Source organism: Crocodylus siamensis, chromosome 2 (genome assembly GCF_052110815.1).
Source record: "Crocodylus siamensis isolate JL-2025a chromosome 2, ASM5211081v1, whole genome shotgun sequence".
NCBI classification, from domain to species: Eukaryota; Metazoa; Chordata; order Crocodylia; family Crocodylidae; genus Crocodylus; species Crocodylus siamensis.
This window is the reverse complement of record NC_143396.1, coordinates 98389290-98404685: the sequence shown is the minus strand read 5'-3', so window position 1 is coordinate 98404685 and position 15396 is coordinate 98389290. Positions and strand designations below refer to the sequence as shown.

The 15396-nt window shown below is 40.3% G+C and overlaps 1 protein-coding gene across 4 annotated transcripts in view; it reads left to right on the top strand.

The window, feature by feature from the left end:
- The window catches only part of USP38 (ubiquitin specific peptidase 38), a 33243-nt gene extending 19016 nt beyond the window's left edge, over nt 1-14227 (top strand). For all 4 annotated transcript variants that reach the window (XM_090036474.1, XM_090036472.1, XM_090036473.1 and 1 more), the window contains 5 exons: nt 3728-3921; nt 4590-4683; nt 5686-5792; nt 7123-8458; nt 13879-14227. In XM_090036474.1, the coding sequence (XP_089892600.1) occupies nt 3728-3921; nt 4590-4683; nt 5686-5792; nt 7123-8458; nt 13879-14040 (1893 nt within the window). In that variant the 3' untranslated portion in view covers nt 14041-14227. The remainder of the gene's footprint in view (nt 1-3727; nt 3922-4589; nt 4684-5685; nt 5793-7122; nt 8459-13878) is intronic.
- The last annotated feature ends 1169 nt before the right edge of the window (nt 14228-15396 follow it).

The following is a 15396-nucleotide window of genomic DNA, read 5'->3' as shown; positions in this document are numbered from 1 at the left end:
TATCAATGAAAATCAGTAAAAACTAGGAATGCAGAACACTAGGAGTATGGTACAGGGATATAAGTTAAAATGTAAAATAGGTCCTAATAAGTCAAGTGACCTGGCTGAAGAAAAAGAAACTACTAACTGCCGAAGTAGAAGGGGTCACAAAATATGTTGTGGGTAGGTGGGCTTCTGTTATGTCATGCTGATTACAAGAATTGTATGTACCTTACTTCTAAGGCTAATCATTGGGTAACAAAAGAATGCACATTGACCAACCTTGTCAATAGCAAAAAAGAAAAATGCACATTTAAATCTATAGGAAAAATCAGTCTTCATGGCTTCATTCAGCTTACAATACTGTATGCTTTTAACACATTACTGTCAAGTAATAATATACTTCATAGTTTCATAGTTTCTAGGGTCAGAAGGGACCTGAACAGATCATCTAGTCCGACCCCCTGCCATGGCAGAAAAGAGTACTGGGGTCAAACGACCCCAACAAGGTGTTCATCTAACCTCTTCTTAAAAACCCCCGGGTAGGAGCCTGCACCACATCCCTTGGAAGTAGGTTCTAGGCCCTAGCCGCCCTGACTGTGAAATAGCGCCTCCTGATGTAACCTAAACCTACCCTCTGCCAGCTTGTGACCGTTATTCCTGGTCACTCCTGGCAGTGCTCAGGGGAACAGTGACTCCCCCAATGCCTGCTGATCCCCCCTGACTAGTTTATAACAGGCCACAAGATCCCCCCTCAGCCTTCTCTCGTGGAGGCTGAACAGGTTCAGGTCCCGTAGCCTGTCCTCATAGGGCCTGCCCTGCTGTCCCATGATCATGTGAGTGGCCCTCCTCTGGACCCTCTCCATGCTGTCCACATCCCTCTTGAAGTGCGGCGTCCAGAACTGGACGTGGTACTCCAACTGCAGCCTGACCAGTGCCGCATAGAGGAGGAGGATCACCTCTTTTGACCTACTTGAAATGCATCTGTGGATGCATGGTTGGCCTTCCTAACTGCCTCCCCACACTGCCGGCCCATGTTCATCTTGGAGTCAGTGATGACTCCAAGATCCTTTTCAGCTTCCGTGCTGACAAGAGGGGAGTTCCCTAACCTGTAGGTATGGTGCTGATTGTTCCTCCCCAGTGCATCACCTTGCACTTGTCTGTGTTGAAACCCATCCTATTCTCATCTGCCCATCCTTGTAACCGGTCTAGGTCTGATTGTATCCTGTTGCTTCCTTCTAGTGTGCCCACGTCCCCCCACATCTTAGTGTCATCAGCAAATTTGAACAGGGTGCTTTTTAACCCCTTGTCCAAATCACTGATGAAGATGTTGAACAGTGCAGGCCCGAGGACCGAGCCCTGCGGAACCCCACTGCCCACGTCCTTCCAGGTTGAGGAGGACCCATCCACTACCACCCTCTGGGTGCGGCCCTCCAGCCAGTTGGCGACCCATTTGACTGTGTGGGTGTCTACACCACGGCCCCCCCCAGTTTCTTAATGAGAATGGGGTGAGAGACAGTGTCGAAAGCCTTCTGGAAATCCACTGCTACTCCTGCATCTAATGATCTGGTGATCTGATTGTAAAAGGCCACCAGGTTGGTCTGACAGGACCTGCCACTGATGAACCCGTGCTGGTTGCCCCTAAGCATGTAGTCCCCTGCTGGCCCCTCCTGGATGTGTGCCAGAATAATTTTCTCGGACAGCTTGCCTAGGATAGAGGTAAGACTAACTGGCCTATAGTTTCCCGGGTCATCCCTCCTGCCTTTTTTGAAGATGGGAACCACGTTGGCCCTCTTCCAGTCCTCTGGTACCTCTCCAGAGCACCACGAGTGCTCATAAAGCCGTGCCAGGGGACTTGCAACGATCTGGGCCAGTTCCTTTAGAACTCTAGGGTGGAGATCATCCACCCGGCTGACTTGAAAACGTCCAGCCCCTCCAGAAGCTCCCTAACTAAATCCTCGCTAACCCGTGGCCCAGGTGTGCCTCCCCCGGGGTCCGAGGGGGGCCCAACAGGGAGGTGGCTGTCCTGGTCCCTACTTAGGAAGACGGAGGCAAAGAAATCGTTAAACATGTTAGCTTTGTCATCTGGTGTGACGACCAAGTTACCCATGTTGTCCTGCAAGGGCCCCACATTACCCGGGACCTTCTTTTTACCTCCTGTGTATTTAAAAAAGGACTTCTTATTATCCGTAATCTGGGAAGCTAGTCCCAGTTCCATCTCTGCCTTGGCCTTCCTAACTACCCCCCTACATCCCCGAGCAACTACAGAATAGCCCTCCCTAGTGATGACCCCTTCTTTCCATTGGGTGTAAGCCTCCTTTTTAGCAAGGAGACCTTCCCGGATGCTTTTGGTGAGCCATGGAGGCTTGTGTGCTCTCCTGCTTCCTTTGATCCTCGTCGGGATTACCTTCCTTTGGGCTTGGAGGATTGTCTCCTTAAGGAGCGACCACTCACCTTGGACACCTGGCTCCCCTCCCCTCTGGGATCTCGGCACTTCTCCAGCTATCCTCCTTAGCTCGTTGAAGTTTGCCCTCTTAAAATCTAGGGCCACTGCCTTACTGCTTGCCTTTGCCACTTTGCGCTGGATGGTGAATTCCAGCAGGCAATGATTGCTGTCGCCCAGGTGGTCGAGCACCCGCAGCCCTCTTGCCAGGTCATCACCTGTGGCCAGCACTAGGTCCAACAAGGCATCCCCCCTGGTGGGGCTGTGCACCTCCTGGGTTAGATGGAGGTCCTGCACTCTAAGAATCTACGTGAACGATCTGACCTGGCTGACTGCTCTTCCCAGCAGATGTCCGGGAAGTTCAAGTCCCCCCATGACTACCACATCCTTAGCCTTCACTACCTCTGTGAGCTGACCCAAGAAATCCTGGTCAAGCTCCTCTCCCTAGTTGGGAGGTCTGTAGTAGATTCCCACTGTTAAGTCTCTTTCCCCTTGACTGCCTTGTACCCTAACCCAAAGCACTTCAGAGTGCCCCTCCCCTGACTCCTTACTAATTGATGAGGATGTGTATTCCTCCTTAATACAGAGAGCCACGCCCCCACCTCTCTTTCCTATCCTGTCCCTCCTGTACAGCCTATAGCCCTTGACATTCACCACCCAATCATGTGTTGAGTCCCACCACGTTTCTGTAATCCCCACTATGTCCGGGCTGGTGTTAGCCAGTAGGAGGGTGAGTTCCTCCTGCTTGTTACCCATACTACTTGCCAAAGCCACTCTTAAACTTATCAGAAGTATTGCAGTGAAGTACTGATGGATAAATTTGTGTGTTAAGATGGAAATCTAGCCTCAGCTCTGAGTGGTTTTAGTCTGATTTCTTTTCACTCCTGCAGTCTGACTTAATGGAACAGAAGTCTGCAAGAAGAACACGGTATCCTTGGTTCAGCTTTTAACATATACAACTTATGTGAGAGTTTTTCATTGATAAAGAGATTGCAGGAACTTGTCCATCAAAGGTGACCTCTGGTCCTGCAATAGCATCAGAGTTGATAGAATCAGCCTTGAGGAGAAGTTGGTTGGCCAAGACGCACAGTATGAGCCTTTGATGGCTGGCCAAACAATAGCCCTACCAGTAATTTCAAAGACAACTGTAGCATATCTTCTAGGCTAGCAGGGGGTGAGAGTTGGAGAGTGGAAGATAGTAGGGAAATGGAAGACATAAAAGGCATTTGTTGGCTAAATTGCATGTTGTGAACACAGATACAGAAGCATGTTGTTAAGGGTTTTAAAAATGTTTCTCTCCTGTAGGATCTGCCCAAGCCCAGTGAAGACAAGATTAAGTTGACTCTTAGTCAAAGTGCCTGGACTTCTCAATCCAATTCCTTGCCATCTTGTTTATCTAGACTTTCTGGAAAATCTGAAACTGGGAAAACTGGTCTTATCAATCTCGGGAACACATGTTATATGAACAGCGTTATTCAGGCACTTTTTATGGCCACAGAGTAAGTTTTAAAAACTTATGTCAAAATGTTTAATAAACTTTCTTCACAAACCAGTTATTTCTTTTGTGAAGTACTTTAGCTCTTAGTTTCATATTGGAACTGTGTCAATGTTCCCTTTTTTCCCTCCGTAATCATTTGTTAAATCAGAACATGTAGGAAAGTGCACTTTAAAATCTAAGACTGCGGTGTCATAAAAGAAATTTCAGTCATTTCTGTCAAATGAATATAAAATGTATATGGGTCAAATTGTAGTGGTGTACCTTCTTGAGTAATCATGTAGGTGATTACTGTCAGTTTTCTCAGTGTCTGAAATTGGCTTACAGTTGCAATATTGCACTCTCATTCCCAGCCCAAAACAAGTTTTTATTCCCCAGTGCTAATTCTGTTGCTATATTAAATTTTTAGACTCACTATAAATACTTTTTGCTGTTGCTATGCTCCTGTAATCTGCCTTGGAAGAGCTTTTTGCAATAAATTGGTTCTTGTTCTAGAATATTCTTTTTCCAATGTATGAAAAAGGTTTCTAAGCTTTTCTATAATACAAAAGCAGTCACTGAACATATAAGCATGTACTAAATGTTTTGTCTTCTGTCAAAATAAATACGTTTTCTTTGCAGGGTTGATACATTGTAGATGGAGAAACAAATTCCTGTCTTTTTACTTTTCAGTTTCAGAAGACATGTATTATCTTTAAATCTAAATGGGTGCAATTCCCTAATGAGAAAGCTACAACATCTTTTTGCATTTTTGGCTCATACGCAGGTATGTGTTCAATCACTTTCATCTTTTTTTTTTTCCCCTCAAGTCTAACCAAAAGGGCAAAACTCGAGACTGGTCATGATGGTGCAGGCATATTAGTCATACTAGATGTGATCAAGATGTGTTTTGCAAATGTAACTGATATTGCTAGAAGAATATGTGTGAATTATTTCAATTACTTAGTACCTGGTACCACCAAACAAATAAAGTATTGATAAGTTCAAGGAAAACTGGTGTATGTGTTCCCAAATCAGGTGAAATTTCATGGTGACAAACCGCTACTACCTGCACCCCTGTAACATGGGGACAAACTGGTTTTTGTAAGTGGGTGAAAGGTACAGCTGGTGAACCCTAAAAATAAATCTAATAGGTTAAACACTAAGACTGCAGTAGTTTCGTTTGTGTGGCCTTTTCATTTCAAATCCTCTCTTAAAACTGAATTTCAGTAGAACTTTTTATGGGGTTTTGAGGCATGAAATGATTTTCCTAACAGAGTAATAAGACATGCAAAATTTATTTTCTGCAGATGAGCATAGTTTTAAAGAGTGGAATCATTTTAAAGTGTGCAGTATTAGCAGAATGCTAGTGTCACTCTGAAAAAGAGAAAGCAGTCTTGTCCAGGAGTGTGTGTAACATGTACTGTAAATGTAGTTAAAATTGTCGTAGCCGGTGATAAGGACTAATGCTCACAATCTCTTCAGTTTGTACTTGTCAGCAAGCTAATAGAAATGCTGAATCCAAGCAGTAGAATAGTTGTAGTTTACACGGCATCTGCTTATTTTATTTTTATTTTTTTGCACTAGATACAGTTAATAAAGCATGCAATATGCATGCCTTTTTCCCCCATAATAGAAAAATACTTTTAGGGAGATGATATATTTAATGGAAAGTATTCAACACTTCTTTTAGAAGAGCAGTTCAGACTTCAGCTGTCAGTATTGTAGTTTAACTAAGTTATTGAATAATACTTTGTATAAATAGCTTCTTCCTCATTCCATCTGATAGAGGGAGGCATATGCTCCTCGGATTTTCTTTGAGGCCTCCAGGCCACCCTGGTTTACTCCTAGATCCCAGCAGGACTGCTCTGAATATCTCCGGTTTCTGCTAGACAGGTATGGGTATTGCAAAAAGAAGAAGAAGTGATAAATCTTCAGACTTGTATAATTCATAGTTTTATTTAAGAGCAAATCTCTACCGGTTACAGTTGGGACTTTCCTGTCTTATTCCTGACACTGCCACTTCTTGCATGTTCTATGAATCGCTTCTGCTTCTGCCTCTGTACGCACTGTAAAATCTGGTTATCTGTCCTACCTCTGTGACATATTGCTGTAATAATTAGATATATTTGAATCGTGACTAAGTTCGCTAGTCTTACTATAGCATTAAAGTGGATAATGAAAACTACCTTCATTAGCAAATTGAACAAATTGCAGCCAGGAATTAAAGGAGGGGGTTTCTCATACGTTGCTTGCTCTGTGGGAAGTGTCCATGCCTTGTGGTTAGTGTAAAATAATAGGTGGTAATTTAGTCCTGTTTCAGTGGGTGTAAGCTGTCTTGATTTTTTTAGCTTTTGCTTACTGCAGGGTGGGAGTGGGTATGGGAACAGTTACCACATTGCTGCTGATGGTTAGTAATTGCCCCTTTTAGACTTACATGAGTGGTCTTATTACCAGTAATTTCAGTGGGACTATTCCTATGCTTACAGCTGAGCATGTACCTAAACTGATATCTAGAAAAGAATATTAAGCCACATTTAATCTGTCTCAGTTTGCACTTTTGAAGCAATTCCCTACAAAATGCAGCCCCATCAGGAAAAAAAAAAAAGTAGCCTTCTCACCCTTGCCTTCATGTCTGTTCTTTTGCTTGTTTTGTTCTAACTTAGGATCATAGAAAAGTAGGGCTGGAAGGGACATTACAGGTCATCTCATCTAGCCCCCTGCTCATGCCAGGATCATTCATGACAAACCTGTCCCAGCCCAGGCTTTGTCCAGGAAACTTTCATTCTTGTGAATGAGTTCTTGACATTACAGTAGTGAGGGAAATGCTGTGTTTTCCTTAAGCCACTATGTATGTAGCAACCTTATTAACTTTCTTACTGAATCCTAAATAAATGATTCAGATGGAGCATGAGTAGATAGCATCTTGAAGTAATCAGTAAAAATCCTGTTATGAATTTGAACACTTTAGAATTCCAGTTTTTCATAAAAGTCCCTCTCTCCTCTGGAGTTGTGGTTTATTATGTATGGCATTTGGGATATTGAAATTTGAATGCAGGTCATATGAAAATCTTAACAAAAATGCTGTCTTTTAACTTAAAAATTGGCTAAATGTCTCATAAGCTAACCTCTCCATTAAGTGGCATATTTTTTTTTAAAGTGCTGCATGAAATTTTTCAGAAGTATTCTTTTAGGAAATAATGTGCCTTCGGATTTCTTCTTTCAGACTGCATGAAGAAGAGAGAACCTTGAAAGCTTTGTCTTCAGCAAAGCTTCCTGAAAGCATGAATGAAGAGTCCCTGGCACAAGAAATTGCCCACAAAGCACAGCTGTTTACTGAAGCACCTTGCACAGGAGGTGAAGAGAGAACTTTAATTGAGAAAATGTTTGGAGGGAAACTGAAGACCATTATATGCTGTCTGAACTGCAAAAGTACTTCTCAGAAAGAGGAAGCCTTCACAGATCTCTCACTGGCATTTTGTCCTCCTACTTCTTTGGAAAATGTTAGCTTGAAAACCATAACACATTGTGAAGGGAAAGATGCCTGTATGGTGCAAGTTAGTACTGTGGCTGCTGAAGAACCAGCACTTGATAATTCTTCAGCAGGAGGTGATGGGTCTGATGCAGTCATGAGTGAAGGAACTCCAGGAGATGTTTCTTCTGAGCCAGACTCGGAGAATACTATAGACTGTGCTCTGAACAAAGTTAAGGATCATACAGATGTGTCTCAGAAAGGAGTAAATGAAAGTACTCCCTCAGTTACTGACTTATTGAATTATTTTCTGGCACCTGAGATCCTTAATGGGGAAAACAAGTATTATTGTGAAACATGTGCCTCTCTACAGAATGCAGAGAAAACTATGCAAATCGTTGAGGAACCTGAATACCTCATTCTTACACTCCTGAGATTTTCATATGATCCAAAGTGTCACATAAGACGTAAAATCTTGGACAGTGTGTCTCTGCCACTTGTTTTGGAGTTACCTGTCAAAAGAACTGCATCCCCTTTATCTACAGTGTCAGGGGGTTGGCCTGAGGATGTTGAATTCTCTGACATTGGAGAAAACCTTGCTAAAAAACTGAAGCCTTCTGGTGCTGATGAAGTGAACTGCCCACAACTGGTGCCCTATGTACTGAGTTCTGTTGTAGTGCACTCTGGTGTATCCTCTGAAAGTGGACATTATTATTCTTATGCTAGAAATGTGACGGGTTCAGGACTGTGTCATCAATCAAAAACTCTGTCTCTCATTTCTCCTCACAATAATTTATTGGCAGGGGAGAATCCCAGTGCAATTATAGAAAATGACCCAGACACTAACGAGATGTCAAAAGAATGGTTTCTATTTAATGACAGCAGAGTGACATTTACTTCATTTCAGTCAGTCCAGAAAATTACCAGTAGATTTCCAAAGGACACTGCCTATGTGCTGTTATACAAAAAACAGTGTAGCTCTGGTGGCTTCAGTGCCAATTCAGCAAATGGACTGTGTGTGAATGGAGACCCTCCTCTTCAGAAAGAACTTATGGATGCTATTACAAAAGACAATAAATTATATTTACAGGTAAGATAAAAACATACAGCGTGAAAGATGATACTTTCTAAGGGACTGTGGATCAACTTGTGCACTGTATTTAAACTTTCTGAGAATAATGTAGATTCCATAACTATAGGAGGATTTGTTATAACTTAACTAACTATACAGTAAGTTGGATCGTATTTTCAATATGCAGTGTTATATGAAACCTGTTGCAGGAAAACTTCATGTGTTCAACTCCCTATAGAATTTCCACGGTAGTGGTAACTGAATTGGTCCTTTGATTGCTTGTACTCTGTGCAAAGCTGGATGGTAAAATATCCCTCGGTTTTCTTTTAAAGTAATTTAACAGCTGACGGTCAAGAAGCTACTAATCCTAACTTCATTAACTATACAAGGGTTGTCCAACTTCTGGGTGGTCAGGGGCTGTGGACATGGGGCATGCACCTCCTCCCCTGCTGAGCACTTAATACAGGCATCCCAGTTTACCCTACTCCCAGCCTGCCCAGCTCCACTCCCCCACTAGTGCTCATATAATGCAGGCAGCCTGTTGCCCTCTATCCCTCCCAGTCTTTCTTCAGCTCTACACGCTGCCCTCCCTCTGCCACAGCCCACCCTACTCACCACAATACAAGTGGCCTGATTTTTTTTTTTCCCTCCCTGCCATGCTTACAGCACCTGCCTGTGTTGTGGGCAGCCGAGCTCCCTTTTGCATTTGCAGCTTGGGACTTGTAGCTACTTTGTGGATGCCAGGCAGGAGCCTGCAGGTTGCATGCTAACCTTTCAGGGATTCCATGCATCCCTCAAACCACCAGTTGGCAAACCCTGAAGTACATGGTGTAGCAAGGATATTAAGCTGTTGCCTATGTAAATCTGTATGAAAACAATCCATGCTATAAAGATTTGAGAATCCCTCTTGCTAAGTGGAGACTCTCTGTACAGTATAGTAATATTTTGGTTAATTTCCTTGCAGTAAGTTAAATTATCAGAGATGTCCCTGTCTTCCTAACCTAAGCTGAAAATAAAAAACACACTCTGAAGAGCTCTTAATGGTCACTACAGGTGCTTTTCAGAACTTAAAACTATAAAGGATTGTGGGTTTGAGTTGGATTCTTGGTTTGCTATTTTTCAAAACTGTGTGGCTAAAATATGGCCGTGCTGTATGGCTTTTGTGTGCTTGCTTTCTGCTTGGTAAGCAGGGAGAAATGGCATGTGGCAGGTGGGGATTGGAGCAGTACTTGAGCAGAGTGTGGGGCTAATTTGTAGCATGTCTGCCTAAAAGGTGGTCCCCTACTGAGCTGAATAGTGCTCAAATCAGCATTGTATACTTGCCTCTGGGTTTCAGGATTAACCTATTAAGACCTTTTTTATTAAGTTCTATAGAATAATAGGGATAAAAACAAATACATAAAATATGATAGAAACTTTTCCTTTCTATAGACTTTCAGCTGTGCTATAGAATTCCAATGAAAGCTGTTCATGAATGAATTCAGAAATCAAATTTTGGCAGTCAACCAAATGAATTTTGCCCATAGACTGAGCAAATTACATTTGCTATGGCGTGCGCACAAACTCTCTCACTTGCATACTACAAGTTAGTTGGGCTCACAAGTGGAATCCAGGTTAATAGCTTTCTTGCAAATGTAGTACTCTAATTAAAAAGAAAAATCAGCCAACAAAGTGTTTAAAAAAATAATTCAAAAAAGTTTCTTTAGCTTTTATGAGATGCAGTTTATCCTTCTTTGTATTCTTTCCTTAAATTCAAGCCTCTTAATATTGTCCCATCAAGGATAAAGATCATATCTTTCCTCAGCAAAAGGAAATGCTCTGTAATGATACGTTTTTCAGATTGAAAATGATTTTCAAGATCATGTCTTGAATATGTTAGCAAGATGGTGGGGGCTTATTGCTTAGAAATTAAGCTGTTCACCATTTTTGTTCCACTTTGCCCCAGAGTACATTGTGGGATGGGTGTTCCTTTAAACAGGGGGGACAAATAAATTGGGTATGGTGTATTGTAAAGAAATCTTGTTTCTGATAAATCTGGAGACTGAGTTTAACAGAGATGAACTTTGTGTCTCAATATTCTCGTATTGCAAGTGGGAGGTATAGGTTTCGATGGCTTGCTGTGTTTGCTGTCACATTGGTCATTCTTATATTTTTATAGTAGACTATTCGCCTGACAGGAGGAGGACACAAATGTCAAGCAAATGTTGGAGAAGCAGTATTGCCAAGTCTCCTGACTTCTGGGTGTGTTCTGTACTTTGGGAAAGTGAAAAACTTAGCTCTTTCATTTATATTTATATATGAAAGAGCTAAGGTTTTTTTTTTCATTTTCCCGAAGCATAGACTTTAGGAACAGTGCCAAAAACCATGAAAGTTGGCAATACTGCATAAGGCACACAATAATTTTCTGTTCTTATTGAAGACCCTAGGAGGGATTTTTTTTTAATAGCGATATATGCTTTCTAGACATGTTCAGTACTTTAATTTGTATAAAGATGATGAATAATTTATTAAATTACATGCACATCTTGAATATTAACATGCATAAAAAGCTAAATAAATTGTTCTAGTAGATGACCTCTGGGTTGCACTAGGTTTTTTTAGTGGGGAAAAAACTTTGGACTACATGAGTATCTTACAGCAGTGTGCCAAACATATTACATTTCAGATGTTAGTGTATACATACAATAAGGAACTGTAAGCATCAGGCATCATCTATAACATTGCAGGTATTTTTTCTCCTTCACACTATTGCTTTGGAGGAGGAGAATTAAACAAAAAAGTGGTTTGCTGTTTCTCATCTCCAACTATTTTTTTTTCTAAATCCATCCGTTTCCACAGAGTCTCTCATTCAATAAATTGTAACTGTCCACCACTCGTTAGGAGCAAGTTGGCACCATACACCTTTAGCTAAATGTTATTTGGCATTTCCCGTCATTGGAAAATATATTTTTTTTAATATCTTACTCTTGGATTCTACTTTTTCTGTGTGAAAGGAGATGGACCATTCAGGGCTCTAATCTAGGGATATATAACCAGTATAAATTTTGCTTACTTACAGGCCTTTCCTTGTTTTTTGAATTCTAAGGAAAATCTGAATAGAGAATAGACATAAGGGAGAATTAATTTTTGGGAGCTGAGGAATTTTATCCCTGATCCCCAAAATTGTGTACTCTGCCATCCACATCTGGTAGGATAGGTTATGAGATTGGGCGGGAGGGGGGGCCATAAAATTCCTCTGATTCCCAGTTGTGTGATTATATTAATATCTACCAGGGACCTAATAATTGTGCCACTTCATAGTAATACAATTGTGAAGCTTCCTGTTAAACAGTTGAAGAATCTAGTTATAGTTAGCATTTGGTTAGTTTAATGGTGCAACTCAACCCTGCATGTTACCAGTTTAATTAGTAAGGTGTCAGATGCAGCTAAAATGAAAGAGTTTTCGTTCCTTCTGCTGTGAAAAATTCTATGTTCTAGGAAACTCGGACAATTTCAACACGTTTACTGATACTTTTATTCATGTTTATTAGCCCAGGTCAGGATGGATTTGATTTAAATCAAATCAACTTGATTTTAAATCACTGGTAAGGAAGCCTCAATTTTAACCATAGCTTTCTACAGAAAGTGCATTCTTGTTGTTTGTATAACCTTAATATATATTATTCACAGCTTAGAGAGAGGTTTCAATTTTAGAAAGTACATACTGTACATTTTAAAGCAGTGATTTAATGTGATATTTTTTTTCAGATCAATTTTGCAGCTGCATCAGAAAACTGAATTATGATTTGGTTGTTTTATTTACCAAAGCTACTTGAGGCAGATACTTGTGAAGTCATTGGGAGGTGAACTATCTCCAATTCCACTAGATTAATCATGGATATTTGGGGGATGTTTTTGCCATGCTGCGTTAGGAGGACATCAAATGAGTGTCACAGCCACATGTTTTTAGCTTGGGGGTTTCTTCACTTCTTTCTAGACTTCTTTTCTATTTTATTGCCTGGCAAGCCTTCTGTCAATGATAGATTTTTCCCTTCTACCATACCATTCCCTCACTAGATCTCAAATTAGTGGAGAAGCTGTACTCAGAAACCCTCAAGGCTTCTGGAATATTCTGCTCAAAATGTTTCTCTTCTGTTTCTCCTGCCCCTCCCTCCTTGTATTTATCTCCAGACTCCTACTTGCCCAAATCTACTCCAGCTCCAATCCTCTATTCATTTAAATTCTTGGAGCTTTGTACTTTTAGAGAGAGGTAAGGGCTTGACTGTGTACACAAACTTGCAGAGACACAATAGGGCCGATGGGTAGGTAATATCAGATCTCTTATCTCTCATCTCCATATACTGCTGTTAACAAGGATGTGATTTCTGGAGACACGTCCACTTTGAGAACTGAAACTAGGCATCACAAAGATGTTTAATGCTAGTCTAGACTGAGCACTGAGTCCCACTGGGTAGAGTGGTTTTCTTTAATCTTTACTAACCTATAAAGGAGCCTCTGAGAACCCCATAAGATTAGGCCTCTTATATATTCCAGGGCCTGTTGTGACCTATTTCTAAAAAAGGTTGCATAAATATATTGTCTCAAATGGTATATACAGTAACAGCTGTGTTATCTGGCACCCTACAAACTGGCATACTCTATGAACTGGCATACCAGTTTGTAAGGTAAAAGTGAAACCAGAAGTGCCCACAGTAGGCACTTTTGGTTTGGCCGAGCCCCCACAGTCCGGGGCATAGCAACCTGTGTGGGAGCCTCTCTCCCTGTCCTCCAGCACATTGATGGGGCAGGAGGGATGGCAATGCACTGGACGTAGCAGGAGAGGTGGTGGCCTGAACAGGCAAAGATGCCTGTTCGGGCCTCTCAGGTAACTGGCACATTTGGTTATCCAGTACACCACATTCCCGAAGGGTGCTGGATAGCAACACTTTTGCTGTAATTAGAAGTTGTAGTCTGTATTCCATGATGATATCTTTGAGCTTTAACGTATCTTAAATTAAAGCTATGTTTATATAGGTAGGGGTTTTTTTGGTTTTTTTTAAAGCATTTAACCAAAAAAGAAAATCTAGAAGTACGATTTTAAATTTAAAAAAAAAATAAATCTGATTTTAATTTTAAAAAATTGTTGTTTTTTTTTATCTATCCTGGTCCAGGTCGTGACATTGTTACCCATCTTCAATGTTAATATTTGCAAGAAACTGTGAATATTATTATAATCACAAGTTGGAAATAAAGTAACAATTTAATGGCAAATCAGTTTGGGATATGAAGTTTCTAATTATTTTCTGGTTGTTTGGGGTTTTTTCCTTGTCTTATTGATTACTTATTTGAGACAGTTTAAAAAAAAAAAAAAAGTACTCTGGCATGTGAGAAATAAGCTTTCTGATAATTGGTTTTATTTTTTTTATTAGCGATTTTGATTTATTATTCTTTAATTTCAGGAACAAGAACTTAGTGCTCGAACACAGGCACTTCAAGCTGCCTCGGCCTCATGCTCTTTTCGACCCAATGGATTTGATGATAATGATCCCCCAGGAAGTTGTGGACCAACCGGTGGAGGGGGTGGGGGAGGATTTAGTACAATTGGTAGATTAGTTTTTTGACTCTGATGAAGATCTGGAATACACTGAACAAACAGCCCGTTACTGCTTAGGACTGTTAAAATACTGAACTGTATCAAATGTTGTACCAAGTTCTGAGATGTGATCCTTGTTCAAAAACAAATGTTGATTTTTTTTTTTCCAGTTTTGTTCTTATTTGAAATAAACAAGTGCATCATGGAAAAATCTACCTCTCAAAATCCAGTTGCTTTTATAGTAAGACAGACTTGGCCAAAAGACTAAATGAAAATGTGTATGTAATTCCTGATGACGCTGCATTGAACTTAATAAATGTACTTAAATCAATTTGTATACCCCAACCAACTTAATGAAGGAAGAGTTCACTTTTATTCTTAAGAGATACTATCATTTTAACATGCCAGTCCTTTCAGTTGAGTTTAATTACATACAGAAATCTATAAATTCTTAAAGGTGCCAGAGAGGGTGCAACCTTATAATGAAGGCAATAAGTTAAAATGTGACCTGCTACAGTACTTTCCAGGATAAGTTATTCAAATTCACTATATTTCAAGTACAGATGTTTTTAAAAAAAATCATTTATACCTGTTTGCTAAATCATTTTCAGAGAAGAAACGCATGGTCTTGTTGGAGAAATGTTTTTAACTAGAAATTGCTGACTTTGTAGTATTTCTAATTGTTTTGAGGATTTTTAAATTATTTCAGGGAGTATATCTGCTGTGTATTTGAAAGAGGGTCTGTATGTGCCTTGCAGTACTGTAACTAAAATACAAAACTTTCTGAGGCTGCAGAAGAGTTAAAGAACATAAAATGTTAGAAATCAATTTTGTGTTATCAATATTAGGACTTAATACATTTTTGGAAAGTTATTAGATTTTCCAGAAGTAAAATCTGGTGGTTCTAAAAAGAGTAAGTTTTGTTGTCCATTATTTGCCTTTCGGAAAGAAGTGCATCGTAACTTTTGTGGCCAGTATTACTATGAGAGTTGGTAATAAATATTGATCCTTATATGCAGAACCATAAACTATTTTTTCCAAAAGGCTGATGTGCCCATTAGTATGAAGGGGTCATGAGTTCTAAGGCTGTCTTAATCTTCTAGTATCAAGATTCTTTTATTTGTTCCTTGAGAAGTACAGAGGCAAAGGAGTTAAACTGTAAGATACATTCTATGTGAAAGATTATAACCAAAGCAAGATGTTAAGAAACTGAAATTAAGTACACATATACTTTACTTTGGAGAGCGAGAGAGACTGTCTGTGTGTGTGTGTGTGTGTGTGTGTGTGTGTGTGAGACCGAGCAAAATGTAAGTGTATTTGTTTTCAGTTTTTCTTAACTTCAACTTGCTTTGATTTGTTTGTTTATTTTTCAGAGTATAATTCT